At 41.5% G+C, this 27916-nt stretch overlaps 1 protein-coding gene across 6 annotated transcripts in view; it reads left to right on the top strand.

The window, feature by feature from the left end:
• Positions 1 to 27916, top strand: part of RAPGEF6 (Rap guanine nucleotide exchange factor 6) — a 119152-nt gene that overhangs the window by 40574 nt on the left and 50662 nt on the right. For all 6 annotated transcript variants that reach the window (XM_082064046.1, XM_082064044.1, XM_082064045.1 and 3 more), the window contains exon 6: positions 3664 to 3807. In XM_082064046.1, coding sequence (XP_081920172.1) covers positions 3664 to 3807 — 144 coding nt within the window. The remainder of the gene's footprint in view (positions 1 to 3663; positions 3808 to 27916) is intronic.

Here is a 27916-nt window from a genome sequence, read left to right as displayed (position 1 = left end):
TTATTAAAATATTTTGTTAAGAAACCATAGAGTTTTGTGTATGTGCAGCTTGAGTAGCTAAAACTGTGAGTTTTTTTCAGAGGAGCACCCTGTCACAGCCTGCTCAGAAACCGCTTGTCCCTGCAGACAAATGCACAACCTGCACTATCATCCTCTGTGTTTTAAACCTCTTGAACTTTCTGGAATTGTAGTTAAATCCCACTGAGAATATAGAGAGTATAGAGATACCTGGAAGTACCTTAAATCCTTTTCTGGAACTTCATTATATTTTTTTTCTGTAGGAAAATCAGAAAATTGAAAGTACAAAATTGTTTCTTCATTATTTTTATGTTCACGTTTTACAGGTTAATGTAACTAAAGATACTGTTAACTGTCAGTTTTTTAGGTAGGACTTCAAATGGGTGAGAAAAAAGCATCAATGTGATGGTACGCACCTTGCTAATGTTCTATGCAGACACAAGGTGTACTCGAGTTTCATTTCCATGATTAATTCTTATTCATTTATATTTTATTTTCTCTTTTAATTTGCAACATACTAATAAGATTTGATACATAAGGAGTTTTTATCTTCAAGCAAAAGAATTAGCTACTTCAGTGTATTTGAAGAACACCATCGTTCTCTACTGCTGTTTTGTTTAGTTGTGGGTTTTGCCCACCCCCCCTTATCCTTTCTTGTTAGAATGTAAATCAGTTCTGTAGTGGAAATCCTCTGGGAACTGACCCATTTTAAAGGCCATAAAATGTGGTCAACTTAAGTTAATGAGGATAACAGATAGCGTGTGAATGAACATTGTAGCTCATATTTTTGGAGCCTGAGCAATCTATTGAATTAATAATAGGCCCATTTATCATTTAAGAAAATGGCCCAGAATCGCAGCATATCTCAGTGTTCCGAAGTGTCCTTTATGTTGTTCCTTGGCGCTTTTGTTTTCTTCTTCAGATCTTAAGCGTAAGACAGTGTGATATTTGGAGCTCAAAAATACTCCATTGCTGGCATGGGCTGCATGGTGAATTTGGGGACAGTCTTACAAACCTCCTCGATTTTTACGTGGCAGCCAGTGCTGTGGGTGAAGCCGGCTCTATGGAAACGTTCTTGATCAGAAACTAGTCAGTTAGTATGCTATTCCAGACTTCTTGTTACATATTGAAAATCAAATAATAATAAAAGTCTGTGGGGCAGCAGTCTCCATCTGAGCTGGTGGCCTGGTCCTCCCTCTGCTCCCACGCCAGGGCACAGCCCACAGCACCCACAGAGATGCTGAATTGCTCCCTACGAGTGTTTGTCCCGTTCAGGGGGATGTGAGGAGGTTGGATTTGCTCTCTGCCAACAGAAACTTTTGGCTTTAAGCAGGTCAAAGCAGGGCTGAGTGATGAGGAGTGCCAGGGAGCCCTGACCTGCTGATGTGCAGCGTATCAAAACCCATTTGTGTATGTTATTGTAAATCAGAAATCAGAAGCACAAACAATGTTGTCTGCACTCAAAATCCTGATGGTGCTGGTGGTACCGAACTGGAAGCTGTGTGGTGTGAAGCTCTTTCCTTGCTTTCTGATTGTTATTTTTCTTTAATTTGTTTTTGGTGACAGCAGTGGCGGTAACCGAAGGAAGCAGCTGGTCTCAGTTTCAGATTCCACTTGGAGTTGGTTGTTTTGCCTTTGTGCTAACAGATAATACATTTATGCTCACTTCTTATTTTTCTTCCACAATTCTAACTGAAAACTAACTTCATCTTTCACTGAGTGTTTCTTTTACTTCAGTCTTAAAAATACCTTTTCATTTTGGGACTTCGTAATAATAAGGGTTCGCAGTATTGGAAGAGTTGTTGTCTGGCCACTTCAGCGAGTCCTCGGTGTCCAGGTTATTCCATTATATTGGAGAAGCTCAGCACTTGTTTTAGTTTCTGTGATCCTGTAGGACTAAACACAGAGAAAAAAAGGAAATAATGCATTTATTGAAGGGGCTTACATAGTGTGGCACACACAAAAATGATAAATGAAATCCACATGATGTTGGTTGTTTAATAGAGTAACTGTACAAAACCAAACTTTCTTAATTCTGGAAGCCTTCTGTATAATTTGGGAGCAACATTATTGCTAACTAAAAATCCATATTTTATGCTAGGTGAAGAAGGGCTTCTCTATCCAGTGTCTTGCTACTTTTAAAATTATACTAAGTGGTCTATTTAAAAGGATTTTTTTGTTTTGTTTTTTTGTTGACCTGTATGCCATGTGTGTGTGTATATATACATTTTGGGGTTTTTTTTCGTACATCCTTATACCAGCAGCAGTGCTGCTGTAAGCATGATGGATATCTTTCCTCATTGTTCTGTGCCTTTGCAAACAGGTAGTAAAATTCTAGTGAAAAGTGTGGTTGTCCCGTTCTAGGGGAACTCTGCTTTTCTTCTTGCTTCTTTGACAACACTGTGGTATCAGGTTCACCTTTTTTAACGATATCTTTAACGTATATTGTTGATGCATATTTTTCTCTATCGAATTAAAAAGAGCCCACAAGGCAAGCCCAGCTGCTTGCACCTTCCTGTGACCTCAGACAGACTTAGCTGTTTGGAAAAAATGATATGGAAAGTAGATGTGATCTTGCTTTCATGATGGTTTAGGTATTTTTGTTACTTTATTGTTCCCGTCTGTTCATTCCTTTATACCTTTATGAATTTTAATTTTGAGATAATTTACCCAAGTACATGACGTAAAGGCTGCATAAGACCGCATTGAGGTTCTCCTGTTCCAGTACTAAAGTCTTATGTTTAGGATTTTCAAGTGACATTTGAAAACAAAAATTAAAAAAAATAAATCACTGAGGACAGTATAAACTCCTGTATAGTAAATGTATAGTAGAGGAGCTTCTTGCCCAGCTGCTGCCTGTTTTCGTGCACGTCTGTTCTGCTTCCTGCTAGGAGATATTTTTCCAAAACATCAGAAGGAAATGGGAAAGGATGAGACTGCTTTTTATAGAAAAAAAAGGAATTGGAACTAGCGAGATCAAAAGGTTTCATGTTGGCTTTTACTAACAAGATAGATTTACCTAATTTTTAATGTTTAGTCACAAATAATAGTTAACATCAAGATGTGAATCAGATTACAGTTATTTCTTCTTAATCTTCTGGAATTGATTAGAAGTCGGTATGACATAGCTGAAGTAGCTATTTATAAAAAGCTGGAGTATTTAAAGTTGTTCAGCTGTGACTGGTACTGGAAACAAAGTTACACTTTTAAAAACTACACCAATAAGAATAGGATATAATGCAATACCTTTGGCAGACTGAGTACTCAAAGAAATGGTAACTTCTGTGTTGAAGATACACTTGAAACGAGCTGTGTCTGTAACTCGTGTTGTGTGGTACGTGTGGGTGTAAAAGCATTTTCTACTGGTGAGTGACATTGTTTAGAGGATACGTGTGCCTTTTTTACTTTTTTTTTTTTAAAAACTGTTTCCTGGAAGGAAACTGTGGCCTCCGGCTCATTGTAATAACGTAGTTCTGAGACATGCAGCACTGGTTCTCCGAAACGTCTGCAGTCGTTTTCTCAAGAAAAATTTAACTGCTCTGAACTTATGTTTGTTCCTTCCTCATGAGCTTCATACGGCTCCATCGGCTTTCGGTGCTATGGAAGAACTGGATGTTTAACCAGGAGCCTGAACATGTGTTTCAGGTGGAGAACTCCAAGGACAATGAGGAAAACATCTTGCAAAGAGAAGTCCCAATCAGGCAGTCCCGTCGGAGGTTTCGGAAGATCAACCAGAGGGGCGAGCGTCAGACCATCACCGACAACGTGGATTCCAGCAGCTATTTGTCGGTGAGTCTGCTCTGCCTTGGCCCATCTCTTTGGCATCGTGCCATCTGCATGGCTGGCTGGCCTTCGTTTTATTGAGAAAAGCTGGTGAGATGAAATGAGCCATGTTTGTCACTTTTGCGAACAGTTCTTGTTGGGGAGCAGTGGAGTGCTTTGGGTTTGAACAGGATAGGTGGAAGTGAAGGTTCAGGCACTAGCTAAAAAAGAGGTGTTTTGGTTTCGGGGTTTTCAGTTGAACGCTATAAATAAATGTTAAAATGTTTGCTGGATGGAGAAATGGTCATTCTTGTTTTTTGTTGGTTTTACCTGGAGTTCTTTTGGCAAGATGTTAGAATTGGTGATTCTGTTTTTTTTTTTCCCTTAATAAATTTGAACTATGGTTTGGAATTTAGTCAATCGTGAATGCCGTTCAATACAACATTAAGAGTATCGTTGTACTTGGTTGTGTTTACTTGCTTAAAAATAGCATAGTGGTAGTTCAAGCATCAAAAAGAGTAACAGCAACTCATTTGCTAGTCTTAAATAACATCACAGACTGTATAATCTGCGCTGTGTGAAAGCACGTACGGCTGTGGTTTCAAGGCCACAATGCTTTTATATGGAGGTTAATCTTCAACATTATTTTTCACATACAGACTTCCTGTTTGGTAGCAGGGTATACCTGTGATCCAGACAGATTATTTCATAGAAAATAATTGTTCTGGATATTTTGATTTGCTTTGAAAATCAAAGGTTAAAAAACAGTACTAATGCTGAAGTACACAGTCCTTGAGTAGTCTTCAAGCACAGGAAAAAACAAATTCAATTTCTCTCCTTTTTTGCCAATCTTCCTTTTCATCTCCTCTAAAGGAACAAAGCCTCTCTCAGTTGATGCACTTCAGAATATCTGATGTGTGCAGTCTCGTAAGCAGCAAAGCTCTCGTTGCTGTGACAGGAAGAATATGCTGCTTGAAGTTTAAGGTCTTCTACCATCTCATTTCAAGAAGCGTCACGTGTTGAACTTTGTCGTTAGTAAGTAACCTGAATCAGTTATTGATGAAATGAGATGTTGGACCCTCATGGTCTGGGCAGTTGTGCGTAAGGCTTTATTAGGAATTAAATTCCAATCTGTGGATGACAAAATGTGTCTCTTTGGTGTTTGTGGCAATGAATAAGCTCGCAGGAAATAATTTTCAGATTTGTCGCTAAGAGGAAGAGAATCCCAGGAGCAGCCGATGCTGGTGGTACCTGTGCCGTGTGCCTGGAGGGACTCGGCATTTCTGGTCTAAGGAAGACCAAGTTATCTGTCTTCGTGAAAGATTTCAGAGTTTGTAGGTTATCGATGTAAGGAGTCAGAGTGCTACACTCACAGGGTTGTGATTAGTCAACAGATGATGTCCTCGTTAGGACTTCATGTTGATTTATTTCTTTATGTTACCATCTACATGGAGCGCATGCATGTATCTGCACGTATAGTTACATGTTGCAAATCTAGTGGCTTCTTTAGCATTTGATGGGAAACGGTATAAACTTCATAAATCAACAGCATATTCCTAAATCTGCTTTTTATGTCAGTTAACTAGGAATATATAAAACGAGGCCTGTTAATGCTGTTAGGTGTTGTCCTGGATGAACAAGTGCTAAGTGGTAGGGAGTGAACAGCCACCTCTCTGATAGCATATTTGCAAGCTGTTGGGTTTTCAGCAGCCTGAACCGAAATACCAATCCTTGCTTTGTAGACTGTGAGCTCCTAATTGGACAGTGTTGTACAGTACTTGGTGTAGCGAAAAGTAATTTGTAACTCAACAGATGACTAAGAAATTGAAACACGATAACCAGCTGCCCGTTTGACAATAAAAATTGGATGCCTATATTTTCCATATTCCGTTATAATCCGATAAAATAAAGAATTTTTCTGAGGGATGGTTTGTTCTGTGCCTAGGTTTAACTCTAACCTATATGAGTCTGCTCATACATGGCAGGTCTTGAAAAACAGGCTTTATAATGTGACCCTTCATCTCAGCTCATGTGAGAATGGGCAGGATAAGGAGGGGAGGCTTTTTGAATGAAACTCTTATTAAGAGAAGAACTTGCAGTTATGTTTTCTGCCCGAGTGGGAAAAGTGTACAGACTGGGCGGCAGGTTTCCTCTCTGGCATGGCGTGATGAATGAAGGCAGTGTTGGATTTCGCCCTCCAGCCTGGCGCTAAGTGCCCTTTGGCAGACGTGCGTGATGGACCTCGGGGACCCTCCGTGCTCGGGGCTCTGCGGGGACTCCGTGCTGGGATGTTGGAGGACTCAATGTGACTCTGTTCAAGTTTTTAAATGCCTCATCTCTCAGACATGGTTAGTTTTCTGCTTTCTAAAGAAAACTTAAATGCTATAGGTGTTGAAATTTGGTGTTGCTTTCTCCCAGCTCAGAATTTTTCCTTTCATGATTAAACAGAAGATTCCTTGTGTTTGCTTTTAAGGGGGATTATCTATGCAATGTCCATCAACTCCTTAAAATGTAAATCTCTGTGCATTAAATATACTATGATTAGTATTTACAATTTATTTAGTGTATTTTATGGAATACTGCTGAGCAGCTCGGTCGCACTTATCTTCTGAGGAGCTGATCCATCTGCCCTGGGGGTTCAAGGCCAGACGCGGCTGAGGGGCGGGGCCAGCGGCCTGCGGCGCGTGGGGGCGCGCGGGGGAGAGGGAGCGAGCGGCTATTGGTCGGACTGCCGCGCGGGGGCGTCCGGTCGCCATGGTGACGGACGCGGCCGTTGCCGCCTGAGCCGCCGGTGCGAGCGGTCGGGCCTCGGCTGCGGCGAAGCTGCCGGTGTGACAGAGCGGGAGTGCGGCGCTGGCCGAGCCAGCGGGCGTGCACACAGATATGTCTTGCGGGATCAGCTGCGGGCCCTTGCGGAGAGGGGTATGAGCAAGGCCGGGCCTGTTGGGGACATGAGCCCTGGGGGTCACACCACAGAGTGCCAAGATAAGGGCTGCCCTAGGAGTACTCCCAAGTAACCAGCTATAGGAGAGAGGAGATGGCCTCCCGTTGTGCCAGGGGAGGTTTAGATTGCATTGTCGGGCACTGAACAGGCTGCCCAGGGCAGTGGTGGAGTCACCATCCCTGGAGGGGTTAAACAGACACAGAGATGAGGTTCTGAGGGGCATGGGTTAGTGCCAGGGGTGGGCTAATGGTTGGACTTGATGATCTTAAAGGTCTTTTCCAACCAAAATGATTCTAGAATTAAGGTTAATCTTTGCTTTTGTAAAAAAATTACCCATTAGGTTGTAACATGAGCTTGCATCTGTTTCTCATGTGGAGCTCCCTGTTATTGCTGGAACTCATTCTGCAGAAAACCCTGTGAATGGCCATCAGATAAAGATTTCTATGCAGATACTTTAAGTAATATTTGAAATGATTGTTACCATCTTTGAGGCTCTTCCTTTCTCTTATGCCTTTTACTTGGCAAAAGAGCCCTAGTACTGAATTTAACTGTAAATCTTCAAGATAGTTGATACTCAGATTAAGGTGGGTATCTTAATTTTCTTTTTTTCCCCCTTTGAATGAACTAATGTTAAAAGTGGATTGTTTTATTGGCTTCTTTGGTGGAGGAGTTATCATTTAGGCTCCTTTACAACTTTTTTGTGGTTCGTAGAGCAATACTGTTTCACAAGAGCACTGGTCTCCTGCAGAATAAGTATTTAAATTTGGGACGTGGTGTGGGTTTTTTTACCTTCTTCCAGTAAAATACAGTGAACATATGTGTTCTTTCTTCTCACTCAAACTGAAAAGGATTATATTTCTGTTTTCACCTTCAAAGCACATAATAACATGGATTTGTTCTTGCAATACATATGCAAAAAGGTGTGTTAAACTCGCTCTTGTTTGGTGGGTGAACAGCCTGAGGTCTGGCTCTGCTCGCAGTTCTGTCCAGGTTCTGCTGGTGCTGGACTTTTCACTTCTACAGCATCGCTAGACAGCAGGGTTGGGGAGATAAATGTGTTTTTGGCAAAACACTACTCAAATGGGGGTTTTTAGGGTGCGGCTGGATCACGATGGCAGCCCCAGTGCACATGGTTGCACATGGCTGGCTCTGCCTGGGGCAGGTCTGGGCATCCATAATGACATGGGACCTCTTTATCCCAGGGCATTTCTGGGCTTGTTGCCTTTTTCATTTTTGTTACTTAACTCTCTGTATTTTCATGTCCCCTCCGCAGTGTCATCCTGACTGGGTGGGGAAAAGCAAGGCTGGAGTCATTTGGAGAAAGCTCTTGCTCACACTTAATGGATTGGAAAGAAATGTGCCATTGGTATTAATTATGCCTGTTTGTGCTTCAAATCTGGCTTGTTAGTATGATTGCATCTCTTTTTGGAGATATGCACTCTGTGCATGGACTGTCTAATGTAGATAAGAATCCACACAGGAACTCAGGGTCACACAGCCGGAAATCATCACAACTCAGATAAATACTTCATCATTTCTAGTTCGTAGTCTAGTTCTCGACCCAATAGGTAATGCAACTGTATTTCTTAATTACAAAAGGAAAAAGTAATTGTGATCATCTTTGTTCAACTATGTTCTGAACTTTTGTGTCCACTCAACGGGTACTTACAAAACTACAGCCAGACTCAAAACAGCTGATGTCTCTATGTTGATGCTTTTAGGAAAAAAATGTTTAATGGTAGTTCTGTTGCTTTATAGAAGTGAAATTGCTGGTTTGATCTTGGATCAACTAATGGGAAAGTAAATGGTTCAAGCATTTATATTCACTATTAAAAAATAAAGGAAGTTTTGCACTTATGTTTCTTGTAGAAGTCAAACCTAAATGAGGTTTAACAATTTGATAGAAACTTCTGCATTACTCTCAAATCTTCTTTTGAGTGCGACGTCTTGAATTTATTACCTACGTACTTTTTTGACAGTTCTTTTCTATCTGTAATTTTTTGAATGAGGAATATTTGTACTTCTAAAAATAGTGCATGTATGATGTGATGTGTATTTCTGTGGAGTTGTGACAACATTTTGACTTTTTTCAACTGTTAGTTCATTGTTAAACAGAATAAAGAAATCAGCACCAAACTTTTAGTAGTAATCTTCTTTCTCAGAGATGCAAATTCACTTTTTTTTTCCTTTAAATCTTGTAAGAGGATGATGAGGTTTGAAAGATTTATTATCATATTAAGTTTTACGGACAGTATCTTAATACTTGCATCATGTAAAAAATTTCCTTAAGCCTTGCAGAAACATTTATCTTCAGAGAAGTCTGTCACTGAAGACTGCTTGAGTGGCAAGTTTCTTGTTCTTTGATCGTTGCTTAATGTAATCCTGTCAGAGTTTGGAGTTAGCGTAGAGTATCTCACAATTTAGGAATTTAAGTCACATTTCAATATACCGGATCAAACCCATTAGGTTCTTTACTATCACTAATCCTTTTAAATGCTATAAACCACTATGGGTCTTTTATAATCTATTTTTAACTACGAGGTAAATATGCTGAAATGGTACCTTTTATTGATCTAAAACAAAGACCGACTTGCAGCATGCCTCCAGCTGCCTTTTGCTAAGCGTGAACACAGCATCAGCTGTCATCTCTTTATTTGGAATATCAGTTAATTTAATGAGGCTGTGGCTGAGCTCTGAGTGGCTCGAGTCACTTGTTCTTGAGCTGGAGGATGATTCTCTTTTCAGCTCGTTGCCTTTTTTTAATGTGTTTTTTTGTCCACATTTCCTCTTTTTGACACTCTTAAACTACTTGACAGAACTTCAGCTTTGTTAACTAACAAATCAGAAGGAAATTTGGGTCTTTCTGAAATCCGTGAATCTTGCTGTGTAGATACAGAGATTTGTGTCATCGGTAGCTCTCTGGAGGCGTCATGCGATGCAAAAAGATAATGCAAGTCCCTTCTTCCTGACACTGTTTTTATTTACAACATGGAGATTTTCTTTGTTCTAATTTCCATCTAATCCATCCATCCATCTAATTGCACACGGTGCTGGATAACTCGCAGGTTGCACATGCTGCGGAGCGACAGCGTCTTCAAGTCCCCCAGTCAGCTGGGCTGCCCGGGCAGGACAGCACCTGTAAAACCCCATGTGCATACTCGCTTCTTTGCATCTCTCTTGAACTCCTGCCATTTTCAGTTGTTTTCTTACTTCTGCGACCAAAAAGAAGCTGTGTCTGCAGCACATTCACTTCCTGAGCAGACAGTCTGGGGCTGGTTGTGGCCGCACCTGAGCGGAGCCGGCTGTGGAGGAGAGAGGGGAATGCACAAGCAAGGGGAAATTGCCAAATCCACGTTCACTCATTTTATTTTACATATTGATTTTTGTCTGCTCATTTTGTCAGCAGCGTTTCTGTCAAGGACTCCTTGAAAGTCTGTTGCTGGTTCTGGTGGTCATTAAGAAAACACCAAATCCTCAAAGTGTGCCATGCATTCAGATTCTTCCTAGGAATTTCCATGGACCACCGGTGCTTCCCAAACCAAGTCATGACTGTTTGCATTTATGCACAAAATAAGAAAATACTTACTGAAAATACTGCCCTTCTGTTAAAATCTGTGGTTTTCAGTTTAAAACTTTATTTTTTTAAAAATTTATCCATTTACCGCAATTTATCCGTAATGAAAGTGATTGTAATTATTCAAAATGTGTATTCAGGAGTTTCCCTGAAGGTTTTCCAGACTTAACAAGCAGATTATATATAAACTGTGAATTACAGAAAACCTCAATTTGGAGATGACATGTGCAACTGTTTAACAGCATTTAAGAGTGATGCACAAATGAAACTACATCAAACTGAAACTAGAGAGGGTTTATTTTAAGCGAGCACCTGTATTTACTCAAATCTGGCTGCGGGCAGTAACGCACAGCCCTTCTCGTTGCCTACGGGAGAGCCTGCAGCAATGGGCAACAGCACTGTGTTGGGATGCGGCATCATTCTGCAGGACAGACAGACGGATGCACAGACAGACGGGCATCCTCCCGTGCTGCCAGCTCTGGTCCTGGAACGAGGTACCGAGCTGCTGTCAGGGGCTTTTGCGCCGTGAGGTTGCTGACAGGGCTGACTTACCCATCTTTCTTCAGGACTTTTTATGTGTACAATAACCCTTTATACAGCTGAAGAAGCAGCTAATTTTTGCCACATGGACTCATACATATCTGTCAGCTGCTTTAAAGGGGTTTTCTCTCCTTTTTTTTTTTTTTTTTTTTTTGTGTCTCTTTTTCCTACCTGTGCTTACACCATAATTTTCTCTTGCTTCAAATACTTTCTTCTTTTAAAAAACCTTTCTGTATCTCGAGTAACTTGAGCACTTAGTTGTTCAGCTGCTCCCTCCCCAGGTGCTGGTGAAAGCTGCGATGACGACTGTCCCCGTGACCACAATATCGTCCCTGCAGCAGGTTTCTGTGACCTTCCCTTGCTCAGCAGAGCAGCAGAACTGCACTTGCCCATGTGATAATTCAGTAAAAAGCTTGTACAGATTTTTCCACTTGTTTCCTACTTGCAGTCCAAACCCATCAGTGTTTTTACAACATGAGCACTTTCACCAGAGAGCCTGGAACTGTTCAGAAATGGATCCTGAGCATAGTCCGTCCTTCCCAGTGAAACCTCCCCACACCGTTAACTGGGATTGAACTGGAGAGTTGCTTAGACCTAAGCTAGTCCTGGCAGAGCTGTGGGAGAGATGGCACCGTTGTACCTGGGGTTGCTCCATGGCAGATTGTAGCAGAAGAACCTTGCAAAAATTCTAGATATTTTTCAGATTAACATGCACAAGAAGTAAAAGGCCAGGTCATTATTAAGGTGTTCTCCACATAATAACCAGTTATTTATTTCTTCCTACTTCTTTCACTGCATGGACAAATTTACACCGTGGTTAGAAATTAACTCAGTTCCTTGGAAAATGCCTGAGAAAATATTTTATGCAGCATGTTCAGAGAGTTGATCGCCGTTTTGATGGACCCTAAGGGGCTGGGTGGCAGTTCCAAAGTCATTAATTCTTTATAAGGAACCTCTTATGCAAACTAGATTGAGAATGATGTGTAAGGGTTGTGCCCACTGCTCATAATTGTATCACTGCACCTGAGAAAGACATTTCTGTCTTTTTGGGGACTTAAAAACCTTTTGCATATAAGTCGCAGTTCTTTGTCAGATCCTTCTTTTTAACATTATTGTTTCAGTCTTTTGAAATGACATATTGAGTGGCTTCTTGTAGGAAACCCACAGGGTAGTAGCCAGCAAGCTGGTCGCCTGCATGCAGGGAGATGGTAGCGTGTGTGGATTTGTTTTTCCTTTCCTGTCTTCCATCTGGGCTCTTTCTGTTCAATATGTCATACTGAAGAGTAGCAGCCTGGCTGTATTCTCACTTGTAGCCAGCTCAACCTTTTGCTTCAGTTTAGGTTTATCACTCCTTAGAGAGAAGTAGCCATGTGAAGGGTCATTTTGTATTTCAGCCTGAAAAAGTCTGAGTCGTTGGATTGAATGTCACATAGCACTGAAGGACTTCTTTAAAGGACTGGGATGGTGGTGTCTTCAACTCTGTATTCAAGTTTAAATGGTTTTCTAATTTAGAATATGGAAATTTGCATCAACTCAGTCATATTCTTCAGAAGCTTTCTGGAGCAAGTTAGGGACTGAGAATATCCTGAGCAATTTTCAGTTAAAATCACCATCAGAAAATGTCAGTGCATAACACAAGCATTTGGATGCCCTGTTTTCCTTGAAAAACTTGGCATGAAAACCACTATCTGTACAAGAGAATAGCTAGAAGAATATCTTTGGTTTTGGCATAGAACTGATTGCTATCTAATGACATTTAACAGCATTCGTAATTTTACACTAGATATGTGGAAACTTTCTTAATGGGGATATATTTGACAGACGAAATACTTGAAATAGGTGATTAAATGAAGTCTCTAGCTAAATGGGGTGATCATTGTAGCTTCATTCCTTGTTGATACTTTGTTCTTGCCAGTCAGAATTGTTTTCTGTCGCTGAGTATTAGAGTTTTTTGTTCTTACATTATGAAGTTTTAGTTTGAGGAAATGTAGCCACAATGCTTGGATGGGCTTTATGATTTCAAATTTTGTTTCCTTTAGAGTTTGGTTAACAGTTGTGGTTTGTCAGCTTGGAGCGTAGGTTCAGCATCTGGCCCATCCCTTGCTTCAGCTGTTCAGTTTCTCAGACTGGGTGAGAATAACTGGGCTTTTGCTACTGTTTTGCTCAGAGTGGAGGGAGGGACCCCAAATGATGCTGGGGTAAAATTTCCAAGAGCGTAGTCAGCTTCCCACTTTCAAAGGTAGCGAGGGCTGGATGACACCAGAAAATGAGAAAACTTGGAAAGCGTTCTGGTGTGACACTTGGTCTGGTGACGGAAGCCCTGCGGAGCTGCTTGAGGTCTGTGCTGTGCTCCCCAGCATGGCAGGTTTGGGGATCCCTGCGTTGTGCTCTGGTCACCCTTGTAGTAAACCCCTCAGGAGCACTTTTACCAGTCACTTACTCGCCTTTTCCTCCCTTCTACTCGCTCTTGCCCAAGCTCAGGCTATGCTACGCCTGGCTGGTCCCAGCCTGGATCCAGGGTCAGCCAAGATTCCTGTGCGTGGACTGTGGCTGAGTCCGGGCAAGTCTGTTCATTTACACTTTGCTGTCTAAAAGTGGTGCCTCCAGACACGGGTCTATTCCTGAGAAAAAGCTGTTCATGAGATGTCATACCTGAGATGATACGGGTGTCACATACACTGCGCAAGCTGGGTGCCCTGGCTACTGTTAAATGGAAGTTGACTGTTCAAAATCACACGTGCTTAGAGAAAAATTTTGAAATTTGGTAGGAAGAGTCAGATCCCTCCCTCCTTCTTGCTTTCAGGCTTCCAGTTTGGTGTTAATCCTCAAGAAAAATGACAGAAGAAATATTGGAAGTGGCATTTTAATGATTTTTAACCTGATTGTGGAGTTAATGTGTTATTCCCAAGGTCATTTAATCAGAGGCCTTTTTCTTGTGGGAGGTGTGCTGTTACCTTATGTTCTAAATGATCTTAATCTGCTCATTTTAACTTGAGATACAGTTTTTCTAAATGAGGGAAGAAAAAGTTGTATTTTGTATTGACTTTCATATCAGGTTTTTGGGGATGAAAATGAATATATATATTGATGGGCTTTACAGCTTCCAAACCTGAAACTCCAACTGGCTTCCCAGGTAGGTGGCACCTGAGGAAATTACAGTCAGGCGTGTATCAGGTTTGGGCTGTGATTTTGGTATGGAGACTAGATTAAGGTAATGTTTTAGTGATTAAAATTCTGTATTCATAGAATTGCAGGATGTTTTAGGCTGTAAGGAACCTTCACAGCTCATGCAGTGCCCCCCCTGCCATGAGCAGGGACATCTTCACCAGCTCAGGTTGCTCAGAGCCCCGTCCAGCCTGGCCTGGGATGTCTCCAGGGATGGGGCATCCACCACCTTTCTGGCCAACCTGGGCCAGTGTCTCATCACCCTCACGGTGAAGATTTTGTTCCTTATAACTAATGTAAACCTACCCTCTTTCAGTATAAAGCCATTAGAGAGTTTGTCATTTCTGTATCTCTGGGTGGATTCAGTCCCACAAACTGACCCTTCTGGGGTTGGTGCCCACTTCTTCTCATCACCAGGGAGTTTTGGGTTGTGTACTCTCCCAAACTTCTCCACCCCTTGCCCAAAATGAGATGTCAGGAAGGAAGGGAGGAGCCTGATATGAATCATCTCGGTTCAAACCATAGAAATGAGCTTTTTGTTTGAGTCTGTAGTAGAGGGGACTGTCCCCTTCCCCCTGTGCTGGCCCTGTCCCTGTTTCCAATGCTGATCATGCTGCTGCCCGACTCTGCAGAGCGTCTGCACCAACAGTCAGATCTGCAGGAGAGCGCTGTAATTTATAAATATATTTAAGAAAGTATTATAAACCATATAAATCTGAATCACTACAAATAGGAGGTGACCTTTCCGTGCTTAACACAACAGCTGAAGAAAGATGGTTGAGGTAGTGCGAAAGCAATGGAGAAATTGAATCCATGGTGCCTCTTTATTGTTCCTCTGTATTGCTGGTGCTATATTTAGAAGCTTACATCACTTCAGGGATGATGACAGTCTCTGCCCTCCCTCTCCCGCTCCCTCCTGCTCTCCCTCCCTCCTTCCCTTAGGATGGATCGTGTTTTCATACCACTTACGAGTCCTACAGATCTTTCGGTAGGATTTTTCTCCAGCCTGTTAGTAAGTGCTACCGTGGAAAGCCACAGACCTAAGCATGCGTTTGCACCATGTAATGTCACCCTGAAGGGGAGCTGCCAGTCCTCATTTCCTTGCCTCTGCCTGCTAAAAGGGTCAGGAAAAGGGTGGAGAGTTGTATTTTTTTCCCCCCCCTTTAAACAGGAATTCCTGAGAAGCCTTTATGAGGGGCTAACCCTTGCCATGAAAATACAGTGATTCATATGAGATGCTTAAGTTAAGTGGGGGAGAAATTGGAGAAACATTCCACAGTGACACAGAATTGAGCGAGCTGTGCCAGCGGAGCAGGGGCTGCATCCAGCTCCCGCTGCAGCTGCCTCTGCTGCTGCCCCCACGCTCCCCACCTCCCAAAAAAACATTTAAAGTACTCAAATATATTGAAATCACCTCTTGATGCAAGGTGCCCTTAATACTAAAATATTTCTGCATTACGCCGTTGTGTTTGGCAATTCCCACTCGCAAAACTGTATTAAAATGAATTATTGTAGCCTGAAACATCTTTGCCTGAGTGTGTGCAATGACAGATTGCTTTCCAAGCAGCTGCTCTCCTTCCCCAGCCCCCAGCCAGGGCTTGGAGGCTGGATGCTCTACCTTAGCTGCTCTATTCACGAGGGGGGAGTGCAAATTAAGGTACCTGCTCAGACCCAGGCCCCTCGGCTCGCTGGCACCTCGGCGGTTTCTTCTGCCTGTTCAGCCAGTGCCATGATGGCTTTGAGACCAGCGCCCCTTCCTCCCCTCTGGTGCTGCACAATGGGCTTTTCTTTCTCTGATTAATCAGGAAAAAGTGGTGCTGCTGGGGGTGGGGGGGGTTCCGCCGGCCACGAGTGCGCTCTGCTTTTGCAGAACTTCAATTTGAAGTGTTCTTAAATGAGAGGAGACCCTAATCCTGCTAAACTGAACGTGCATTTAAATTATGAAAGGCCTTACTGTCCTTTTAAAAGCATCTCGTTTTTCAGTAACTTGTTAGACAATTAGAACATGCAGATTTATTTAACAGTCGGGGGATTCAGACAGTGTTATGGGAGGATAAAGGGAATATGATGCATAGAAACGTATAGAGTGATATTTCAAACATGGAAAGAAATTGGTGTTAAAAAACAAAGACCACCTTTAATTCAGAGGTTGTAGGCTGAAGGGCTTTTTTCCTTAAGATTCTCTAAAAACTTAGAATCTGGCTTGAAATAAGACCGGTGATGTATTGTTTGTGACTCTACCCAATGCTGCAGTTCTTCATAAGTATTTTTCTCATGATCACTATGGAGCAGCTTTTGTATCTTTTTTGGGGGGGTTTATTGTTGTTGTTTGGGATTTTTTGTTTGTTTGGGTTTTTTTTATTTCTTTGTTTATTCATCTCAGTTGCTTTAGTTTTGAGATTTGCCCTTTAAGCAGACAATTTATAAAAACTTACAGCTTTGTGCAGCAGGGGGCTGGGGCTGCAGAAACGTGTGTGTTTAAGGAAAGACAAAAAAACATAAAGGAGGAGAAAAAAGAAAAACAAACCCAACCCAACCCAGCGATGGGTGGGGGGATGCCCCAAAAGCTGGGCGGTGGAAGTAGGTCAGGTTTTCCCCGCTCGGGCTGGGGCGCAGGGCTGGTCGCAGCCCCCCGGGACCCCGCGGCCGCGCTCATTGGCGGAGCGGCAGAGCGATGATGTCATCTGCACTTAAAGGCAAAACTAGAAGGAAATAGAATTTTATTCCCATTATTGAGCTGGTGTTTACAGGAGCTGTAAAATATGGCAGCTGCGCTGTAGTCTGTAGTGGATGGGATTTAATGCAGAATGCAGCGGTTTAAAATGCGGCTGGGAGGTGAATGTCAATGTTGGTGCTGGCGGTGTGTGTGCAGGCAGGGAGAGGTTTCCTTTAGCTGGGTGGATTTGCTTTTCTCCTTGATATAAATTGTGATGGTGGTAACTATAATACAGGTAACGCTGCATAGAAGTATTTGGGTGTTCATTGCTGCTGAAGATTTATCATTGTGGCATTATATTAGATTTTTAAGGTGGTTTTGAATGCAATTTTGTGAATTATTAGAAAAGATGCAGTACAGTTGTATGGAAGGGGAGGCTGACATATGTAGGCTATTGTTCAGTATTGAGGAACAGTACAAGAAACAGCTATTTGTACAGCTGCTGTAGTGCATTTTAAAAATCTGAAGTAATTATCTAAAATTCTTTCAGCTTTTAAAAATGAAATGACTTTGAGTTTGCGAATTTTGCAAGTGCAGAAATGAAGTTCAGTTTTGCTTTTATGTTTTAATACAAACTAAACCAAATAGTATTTATGAAGCCTGGTTAAATCTGTTATTATTTCCATTGTTTGATAGAGGTTAATTGAGACATCAATACCTTTTTATTTATTTTTTTTTTAAGGCAATTTTGGAAGGTGCTAGGGGAAGGTTTTTTCTTAGTTAAAGTGCAACTCCCGTCACAAACCTGGGTTATATCCCGGGAAGAATTCAACTTCGGTAGGACTGCTGGAAGGAGCCTGTGGTTTGACATGGGGTGCGGTGTCCCCTTGGTGCAGCTTGACTTCCAAAATGTAAGAGTCTTCTTCCATCTGCCCCTTGGCACGGTAGATGAAAAAGAACTTTGGGTTTGGCCTCAAACCACCTGGTTTAGTATTTAAGGATAAGCAAGCAAACAAAAAAGTGGATTTTTGGCCCTTGCTGCCACCAGGCCACTCATGGAAGCTCCTCTGCTGGATGGCCAGCAGGGCCTGGATTTAGAGAATTACCTTTGAGTCTGATGCAAACTGGGCATAATGAGACACATGGCAATGAAAATCCTTTCCAAAGAGAGGAAAACGGAAACAGTGAGTGTCCCTTCTTGCAGATGAAATAAATGATCCAGAATACTAAATAATGGCTTTGATAGAAGCAGCACCCTCTGTCCCCCCCCACCTTTCTCCTCCAGACATTCCACCCTTCTAAGTCATTTGCCTTCGAGGAACTGAAACCATCACAGCGGCCCCAGCTCCAGGGTGGGGGATCTCGTAGGTGCTTCCTCGGAGCAGCTCTCCAGCAGGCTGGGCTGCCATCCAGGATACTAAGCTGCTTGCAAATATCTCAGGTTTTACTTGCAAAAATAAATTATGGAAGTGACTACTGCAGAATTAAGGCAATTTTGTTTAGAAACAGAATTAGTCCTGATTTTGGGGGGGGGGGAGGAACCCCACCCACCAAAACTTTTACCATGGTTTCAAAATCACTAAAATTATGAGAATTAAAAACATCACCTTGCAATAAGAAATTTTCTACCCATTCTAGACAGAAATCTCCTAATGAGTGTATAGGATGAGATAAAAATGTTGAGGCTTTTGTGTGACATACATACACAGAAGCAGAAATTATTTATTGTGCACTGGTTATGGGTGTATCGTGTGTGCATGCATGTGAATGCCTGCAGATATTTATTTTAGATATTTATAAATTTGAATGCAAAGATGAGAAATAATCCACCTAAATGCTGTTTAAAGTGTTAATAGATACAAGAGATTTAAAAAAAAATTATAAAAATATTCAGAGTATATGCATTAAGAGATCATAAAATGAAATAAAATATAATGTGGAGCAGGGGTGTTTTGCTGAGCAGTTGTACCGATATGTGTGTTTATATTAGGTCAGTAAAGATGCTCTGTTGGCTGCATCTGCAGATACAGTAGCCAATTGATCTAATGCAGTTTCTAAAGGCTTTCTATCCAGGTGATGTCATCCTTTTAGCTCCCTTCCCCTCCCACTCTCTTTCCTCCTTATTAGATATTTCATCTTGCTGCGGAGCATCCAATCGATGGGAGCTTCTCCTGAGGGAGCTGCTGAGAAGCCAGCAAAGATAGTAGGAATTAGGACTCCAGCAGCCAGGCTTGCTGTAGCTATGGACGTACTGGTTCGTTGTGCATTACAGAAATGTTTTAATTGGAGAAGCTAGGCGTGGATTAACCGGGGTATCTGACTGATGCATTAGAATACTAAGCAACACTGCAGAGTTGTAAACTGCATTAAAAAAAAGGAAGGGGGGGCAAAAGAAGAAAGGTTTTGTATCGCAGAGGCTTTTAATACATTCCACAGTGCAAACCTGTTAGAGCATATATCCTGGAGCTACAATCTGGACACTAATTCAATTTTTGCAGTTATGATGGACAAGAGTATAAAGAAGAAACTTTAATAGCCAGGGTGTGGGATTCCTGAATCGCCTAAGATGCTGAAGAACCTCTGCAAAATTTCATCTATAATGTGAACGTGAAGTTTCTGAAAAGTGGACCCGAAGATAAGCCACTTGTAAATGCATTTTAGTGAAGAGGAAAAAGGAATTTGAAGAATTGATATCTCACCTTTTAATGTATTGTTGCTTTAACCTGCAGTTCTAATCCATTTCAGAATTAATTCAATTTTAGCAGCAGTTTTTGGGTACATGCCTCTTGCCTGGGGGAACGTATGGATATTTGTATTTTAAAAGCTAGGAAACATTTTGATTTGAATTTATGTGCTTGTTAAAACCGGAACATTTTTATAGGAATTGCTGCTGCTGCTGCTAACTCACTGCAATACTGAAAACTCCTCAGATCTAGTGGAAGCTGTAATCGAATTCAGTGTGAAATTCAAGCCTGAGAAGTTGCATACATGTACATTTGCTGCTTTGGTTTATGATTTTTAAAGAGAATCCAGAAGGGATTTTACTCCATATTTATTTTTCTGTGGCATTTCTTTGAGAAAGGAAACTTTTTTCCCCCCAGCCTAAGAAATGGCTTTTCTGGTTCGATGTTATGCCAACTGCCTGCAACCGTGGGCCTCCAAAGTAAGTAAGATTTTTGTCTGTGTTGCATTTCTCTGGCATGTATTGACAACCGTGGTGCTGTTTGAATGTTCAGTTCTCAAACCCCGAGTGCTGCTCGGATGAGATGCTGCACTCGGGGCTGTGCGTGGACTGTTCTGCTGGAATCATTTCTAAACGGGAAGGGGGGACCTTGAAATCTTGGAATTGTTTTCTATACGAATAGCTTACAAATTAACAGGAGGTATAAAAAATGGCATTTGCTTATGAAATGTGTAAAGCTTGCTTTTTAGCCTATAAATATGAAGCAAGTATTACTGATGTGTGACATTTTTGTGACTGCTTGCATATTTTGCTAACTTGAAAATATTGGAATACAAACCCACTGTTCTAATTTTCAAGCTGTATGACGCTGTACTGGTTGTTTCCTTTGTGCAGCGTTGTGGAATTGGTTAATTATTTAGCTGAACTATGTAATTACAATTAGCTTTAAAGGACACAAATTATTTTGCGTGTCTGAAGATGCAGAAACTGGGGAGGGAAGGGTGTTTCTCTTAAAGGAGGTAATGACATCTAGAACATTCGAGCTAAACCTACCTATTGAGATAAAAGCCTTTAAAGAAATAAAAAAATACAGTGTTTGTCAGACTCTTACTATTCGATATGCTTGTTCAGAAAATTAGCTGAGTTGCTGATGTTTTATTAATACTACTGCCAAGGAGTAGTCACCCAAGACACAGGAATTGCCTTATAAACCTGAGGCTGGGCATATATTCATTATTATTTATTATTTATTACAAGTTTGTATTCATATTGCAGCTCATACATGCTAGAATAAAGATGGTGCAACTTTCTTGCATGTGAAAGCTGGCAGGGTTTGAAGGCAAAACCCTTCTGCTCTTGACATCACGAGATACGACACTGACTTTGGAGCAAGGAATTTAGTCTTGACTTTGGTCCCAAAAAGTTTAGAGTCTAAGTGATGTGATGGTGTGGAGCAGCAGAGCTGGGTGTATGGAGTCCCTGTGCAGGGTGGGGTTTTTTTGTTGTTTTTACTGATAAAATATAAATGGAAGCTCATGGTGTATGGGGGCAAAAATGCTGAGCTTTGGGGTCTCCGTATGGCGTTGTCAAAATCAATGTGTAAATCGGTGGGTGTACGTGTGGCTGAATGTTGCCTGTTTCAGTGTGCTGAATCCACCCCGTCACCAGGGAAAGCGGAGCTGCTGGTACCCGTTGCCTTGAAGGGCTCAACCAGGTAGTTGCGGCTCCTCACCTTAGAGATGCTGCTGGCGAACGTTGGCCTGTTTGTATCATCATCCGTGTCTCCATCTCCATGTAGACCCCTTCACTTTCTTCCCTTCCTACTCTGTAGACATTACATATGAAAGGATCAGTTTACTTAAGCTCGGCTTACCTGCACCACTCTTATTGAGGAGGTCTGAATGTGTAATATTGCTTAAAAAATGGGAATGCTTAGTCACGTTAGTACTTGAGCTGAGATTGCTCTTCCTGTAGAGTTTGGGCCAAAGTAAGGAACCACAGAAAAGCAGCCCTGTGCTCGGATAAGGGTTTGGCAGGGGTAAGATAATAGTAAAAAAACAATCATAAAGCTTTTGACCCCCTGTATCAGCTCTTTGGATGATACCCAGTGGATTGCTGCCGTACCAGTCAAGCCATTTATTCAGTCATTTAGTATTCATAAATAAAATGGTATAAAGTGTTGGGGGGGGAGAAGAGTTTTTCTCTTTCCTTTTTTTTTTTTTAAATGGCTAATACAATCTGATTAACTAGTTTTGCAATCCAATCCATAGGTAAAAGTTCTTTATCTTTAAAAGCACCTCTAATGCCCTTCTACAAAACCCCACAAAGCCCCCCAAAACTCTTGCAGAGCCCCACAAACTTTTATACTAATATGTCCAGGATGTTCTGCAACTGTGAGGAGAAATGTGCATAGGACTAAATACACTGATGAGCTGAATTATATCCAAGTTTGTTCCATTTTGGTTTTAGCTGAGCTTTGTACCACAAATCTGTTTCTGTGACAGGTGTTTTATAATAAAACATTATAGCAAAATAACTGATGTCAGTGTTTTAAATATGCAAGCTTATAACTTTTAAGTTGATAATGTATTTTATGATCCTATTTTGAAACTAGAAACATTTCTTGCCATAGAGCAGTGAACATCTAATTTTTCATTTACTTTCTCAGTGATTAAATTCAAAATTTCCTAGATTTGTATAGATAACTGTCCCAGAATTTTTTTTAATTAGTTGCTTTTAAACTAGTATAGGACAATAGTCTGAAAATGGGCTCTTGACTCAGTTGTAATTATAACTGTTCCAAATGTGCCAGCATAATGATACATCTTTGTAATCATAGCAAAATGAAGTAATGTTTCAGATGACTAATCAGAAAGGTAAGCTTTCGTGAAGGTATGTAAAGGAGAACACTTGGGAAGGTTAACCTTTACTGAGCAGGTTAATTTGCCTGCGAGTGACCCACGGGAGAAGCAGCTTTAGGAGCTCCGTCACCTCCTGGTAGAGATTTTCCGAGCCCCAGAATTGTCCACACCAGTTTGCATTGCGCACACCAGTTTGCATTGCGCACACCAGTTTGCATTGCGCACACCAGTTTGCATTGCACACACCAGTCTGCATTACGTGCACCCCTCATCTCCCAGAAACTCCACTGCTTTTGGATTCTGAAAGTAAAAGAGATGGGCTAGACATCTGTAAAGTAATGGATGCAATCTCTTTGCTGCATGAAGGGAGGACAAACTGAGACAGAGACCTCTGAGGTTATGAATTTCTGCATTGCACTCGAAGATGAGCTGTACAAGCTTTTTGGCCCTTCTGTGCAGGCTCTTTTAGAACTCAGCGTTATTTCTCAAGACTGCTGATACGTGGAAATGTGTCCAACAGAAATCACCATCTCCTTTGCAGAAAGATGATGGTCGTTCCTCTGTCAGTTTTGTCTGGATGTACCAGGACAGAGGCAGAATCCCGCATGAGAAGAAATGGTGTTTGCCTGTACACTTTGTGGAATGATAGACTAATTAAAATAAGAGAAAAAAAAAAGAAAAAGAAGAGATAAATAGATGCAGGTGTCTTTATGCAAACATGGTGAATATGCTGAGCAGCGAGGAGTGTGGAGAGCAGGGATCAAAGCAGCCCTGGCTGTCAAGCCGCTGCCGCTCCAGAGGAGGATGAAGGTTAGAGGACTTTGCATTGGTCTTGTGGAGATCTGCTTCTGTTCGCAAGGACAAGAGGCATTCCGCTGATATGAAACTAAATTCCTCTGATACCAATGCAATATTTTAAGGCAAAAAAAATAAATATTTCTAATGTATCTCAGCAAGATTCTGATAATCTTTGTAATTCTGGCCGTAACTTTCTCAGTGTCTGTTAAATTGCCTGTAACACACTTTGTGGTATTAGACTCTTAAACATAGATGCATTATGAAGTCACTGTGAAAGAAAGCTCTAAACGTAACGGTTTAGATGTATATGGTTCTCCTGTAATAGAAATTTTATGCACATCCTAACAATTTCCCAGGCCTAGAATGCATACACATTTGTGTAGCAGGAGGGTCTGATGGGGAAAATATGAAGTGGTTGGATAATGTATCTGTAGAGGATATTTAAAAAGGGATGCTTTTTATAGAAAATAAGGGGGTTTGAATTAACATCTAAGCTTCTAAAATGTTTGTTCCTGAAGGAAAACAGTTTCATTTAAGATCCCAGGTGCATGTTAAACTTGTCTTATGACCGTAGACAGTAATTTATTTTCTCTGGGCTTCTGTGTTCTTCTTCTCTTTCTGCTGTTTAGTAAAAATCTAATAATGCTGAGCATAATAACAAGATACGTTTGCTTGGTACAAGTTCGTGTTTGGGTCAGAGCGGAAGACTCAGAGTCATTTTTCAGTCCCATTCCTATTTCTGCTGTTGTCTCACAGGGACATGTGATGCAAGTTTTAGTTATCCGTAACTAAAATCAGTGTAACACCATCTTCTGATTCCAGGGGGTATCAGTTTGGTCTCCCAGATCTTGAGTTGAAACCTTCATGCAATTAGAGAGTATTTTCAGCTCCTCAGAAGAAAAGCAGAGCTTGGATAGTGTGTCCTTGATTGGATTCGATGTCGTCCTTGTCTCTGCTAATGAACTTACATGGAACATAGCCCTGGTAGTACGAATTTTAAATGTTTTCAGGATGACTAGCTGATCCTTTGCTTTCTTTTCTTGGTCTGTGTGCAGTAGGTGAATTCCTCCAGTCTGCTTCCTGACTGTTTTCTTCCCTTCTCTGAACTTTGGTTTGTGTGATTGAGCCCTCTTTTGAATTTTTTGGAGTTTTCAGCCAGTTCCTCAGCATATTTATGGTCTCTCCTTTTCTACATTTATTGATCTTTTTCTCTCCTCCATCCCCTGCAACAGAAGGATTGCCTTGTTACCCCATCAGAGTTGGTTTGTAGGAGCACAGCCTCTTGGTTACTCAATATTCTGGTCCGTGAGTGCTTGGACTGATGAATGCCAATTTTCTTTGCACTTAGTTAAAAGTTTAGCTCTGGCTTTTTAATGACAACTTGCAGGATACTTTCTGCAAAACTTTTAAAATGTACTTTTTGTTTGATAGTTTATCAAGATAAAAATGGTTTAATATGAGCTCTGTGGCTGTTTACTCTAGAAAGCTTGGATTTTCTTATACTCCTGTATATAGTACGTTGAGGTTAAATGCAAGTACACATCGTACTACTTTTCAACAAAAAAAAGCCTTTTCCTGAAGTATTGTTTTTGTCGGAAATCAGCTCCTAATACACAAATAAACACCTATCTGTTCATTTATTTCCTTTGTTTGGTTTAAACCTGCTTTGTTACAATTCTGCTTACAGCTACAGCCGAGTTCGGGACCACCTTGTTTTGCTCCTCTCACTTCCACGAATGCATTTCTTTATGAATACAGAAAGAAAACGTAGCTGGAAGACTGGCGCTCTTTTGTTTCTCTGCATATACAGGACCTGAGGGCCCCTTAGCTCTGAGCTGAGAGGTGCTCACCCTGAGCTCCCTGCGTCCCCGCAGCCCAGTGGCACTTGCATGATGTCATTACAGTGATGTCAGCTTCTAGCAGCCGGAGGATGTGCAAAGAGGGGCCATTATCACCACGGTAGAGTTGATAACTGACTCAGCTGAGGTGAAACTGGCTGCAGATGAGGAATTTTGGGTGCCCTGCGGTGCAGAGCTCCCCGCCGTCGGCTGCCGTCCTTTGGTGACCTGGGAACACAGCTCACAGCATCACCAGCCGCTGGCACGGCTTGGTTGCTGCTATAATTATTTAGACAAGGCTCTTTTTAGTCTTACATTATTTTTCAGTGGCAAGAACACTGAAATTTGAACTCTTGGCATTGAAAATAAGTCTTTTTGAACGCTCCTGTTACATTTTCATAATAACTAAACACAATTCTTGACATTTTAAAGATGTTAAACTGTGCATGGACCAGAAAAGAGTTGATCTGTATTAGTTGGTGGTTGTAAAACATACAACTTATGTTTACATGTCAGATATTCCCAGTATTATGGAGCTCTCATCAATACTGGTACATTTTTTCACAGGTGAATTTTCACAGCTGAAGTCCCCATTTCTTCTCCAAAGCAGAGGTATTTGCATGTCAGACACTTAGCATTATCATGAGTTAAGGCATAGCAGTAATCTATAATTTAAACATATGAAAACCAAATTAAAATTGCATTACATGTGTGGTTTAAGGCAACACCAGAATTTAGTTTGAAATTCTGTCCTCATGTCACCTTATTGTAACTAAGGAAACGTAACACTTGAGAGGATTTTATTTTTTACACGCTGTAGGAGCCATGAAGACCAAAAATCTCTTGGCTGTCGGGGGCATAGAACAGCCCCTAGGGGGTTTTAATTCTTTTAGATGTTTTGTGTTGTGCTTTTTTTTTCCTTTCTAAGCCTGGGGTTATTTTAGGAAGGCTACAAGGATAGTTTTGAGGGCAGTATAAGGATGTCACGAATCATATCAACTTGGTCCTTGTTTCTTGGAGATTCATGTCTGTAGTACCAATGATGCTGGAGTAAGTATGTACTGTGGACAGTGAGTTGTAGCAAATATTGAAATATATATTGTCAGCAAGCCCATATTTTGTATATTTCGAAAAAAGAAAATGATCTAAGGTTTGTTTAGTTGGATAGGCATCGTTTTTCTCTGCATGATGTTGAAGGTCATAGGATTTTATCTGTTGGCAATTTGATCCATCAGTTCGCTCTAAAAACAAAACAAAAAGCATCACTGATGCTTTTTAAAAATCTAAAGAAATCTTCCTTTGTGTCACTGGTGGAACATCTGTGGTCTTTAAGGAGAAAATGGTTTTGTTTGCATTAAGTTGGCTGAGGACTGATGTCGACACAGGCGGTTCGGCCGGGCTCAGCTGCCCCTTGCTGCGGGTCCTTAAGTGGCCTCTTTCTGAATCTCCGAGGAGCATCTTCCTCCTCTCCCGTTACCGCAGCTCCACGCGTATTTTAAACATTCTTTAACTGGAGCAGAGTTGGAGCTAATCTGTAAAGGTGAACGTAAACCAGAGTTAATGTACATAAATCCTTTGGAAGCAGGCTAATGAAAATGCTGCAAAATAACTTCAGAGAGCTCCAGCTGGTTTTGGTAGTTTCCAGTTGGTTTTGGTGAGATGGTTAAAGTAATTTACTGATGCCAAGAGAATATTTCTGAGAGGTTTTGTTTTTTTCCTTTTGTGTGTGTGTGTGGTTATTAATTTTTGTTTGTTTGCTTTAGATGGAATGAATGGGGTAGGTGAGAGCAAAAAGTGGGATACAGAAAGGTTTGCTTGGTGAGAAACTGACTGCCATGTCAGTGGCAGTAAGCACTGCTGCGTTGTTTTGGTAGGAAAAATAGAACTCATTTAAGAAATTTGTTGTCTTGTGAAAATGAACAAACCGACAGTGGAACCGCAGGCACGTAGTGAGACCACCAAAACAACCAGCAAAAAAGACGCCAGAATGCAGAGTTTGCTCAAGTTGGAGGCGAAGGGATTGGCATTGACTGTAAAGCCAGCAAGGGGTCCAGCAGAGAAATTACTGAGGTACCAGAGCTAAATCAAAATCCACAATAGTGCTGCTGTGCCCAGCAGAGCCACTTGGTCGCTTCTGGGCAGAGCTTTTCCTCTGCCGTGGTGGGGGTTTGGTTTGTAGGAAATCACAAATGTATTGGAGATGTATATGGGAGTGCAAAGGTAAGGGGAAAGCTCCCAACAGGGCCGCCAAAAAACAGGGAAACCCGAAGACTGGAAGCGCAAATGGGAATTACAAGGAAGACGTTTAGACAGAACTAATTCATTCTAATATTAACTCTATGAAAGGTGTTGAGTCAAGGGCGTCAGAGGTAATGGCATGTAAAGGGAATGGAGGGGTGTAGTGACGAAAAGTGGGAGCTGGTAGAGGGCTCAGGGGGCTGTGTCCCCTTCAGCTCTGTGATCAGGTGGTCTTTTTAATTTGGCACTTTTGTTTAACTTTTCAAACTGAAGGAAAACACGCTTTTTGAACAGTCTAGACTTTCTGTGTCATCTGAGAAAGGGAAATTGAACCCTTAAGCCACTTGGGTGCGATGGAGGCTGAGCAGGAGCATTTCCAGAAGCTCAGAGGTCACCACATGTGATCACAGTTAATGATCCAAGGGTGTGTTAATGGGTTCCAGCTTAAAACAGTGAAAACCTCTTAATGGAAAACCTCAAGCAGTAAACAAAACAATAAATATATATGCCTTAAAATTGGGATTGTTAGGCTCTGAGAGCTGGTGGGGTTGGTGTGGCAGTGGGTGGTGGTGGTGGTGGTGACACAGCAGAGGCGTGGGTGCCCTGACCCTGCTCATCCTCGGGTGTTTCGTGGCAATAAAACCCTGTGTTGGTGCTGAAGATTATTACTCTTGTTGGCAACATTTCAGGGAACTTCAGAAAAGCAAATAAGGTATAAGGTTACTGGCAATCTGTAAAACCAAGGGCATAAAATTTTGCTTACGCAGCCTGTAAAAGGACAGACTGTTCCCTCGGAGGCTGATGTTCCTGATGTGTCCAGACTAGGTCGATTGGTTGTA

This window comes from Streptopelia decaocto (assembly GCF_964273445.1).
Source record: "Streptopelia decaocto genome assembly, chromosome: 12".
Lineage (NCBI taxonomy): Eukaryota > Metazoa > Chordata > Aves > Columbiformes > Columbidae > Streptopelia > Streptopelia decaocto.
Note: the sequence above shows the minus strand (reverse complement) of the source record. Positions and strands in the feature narration are given on the sequence as shown.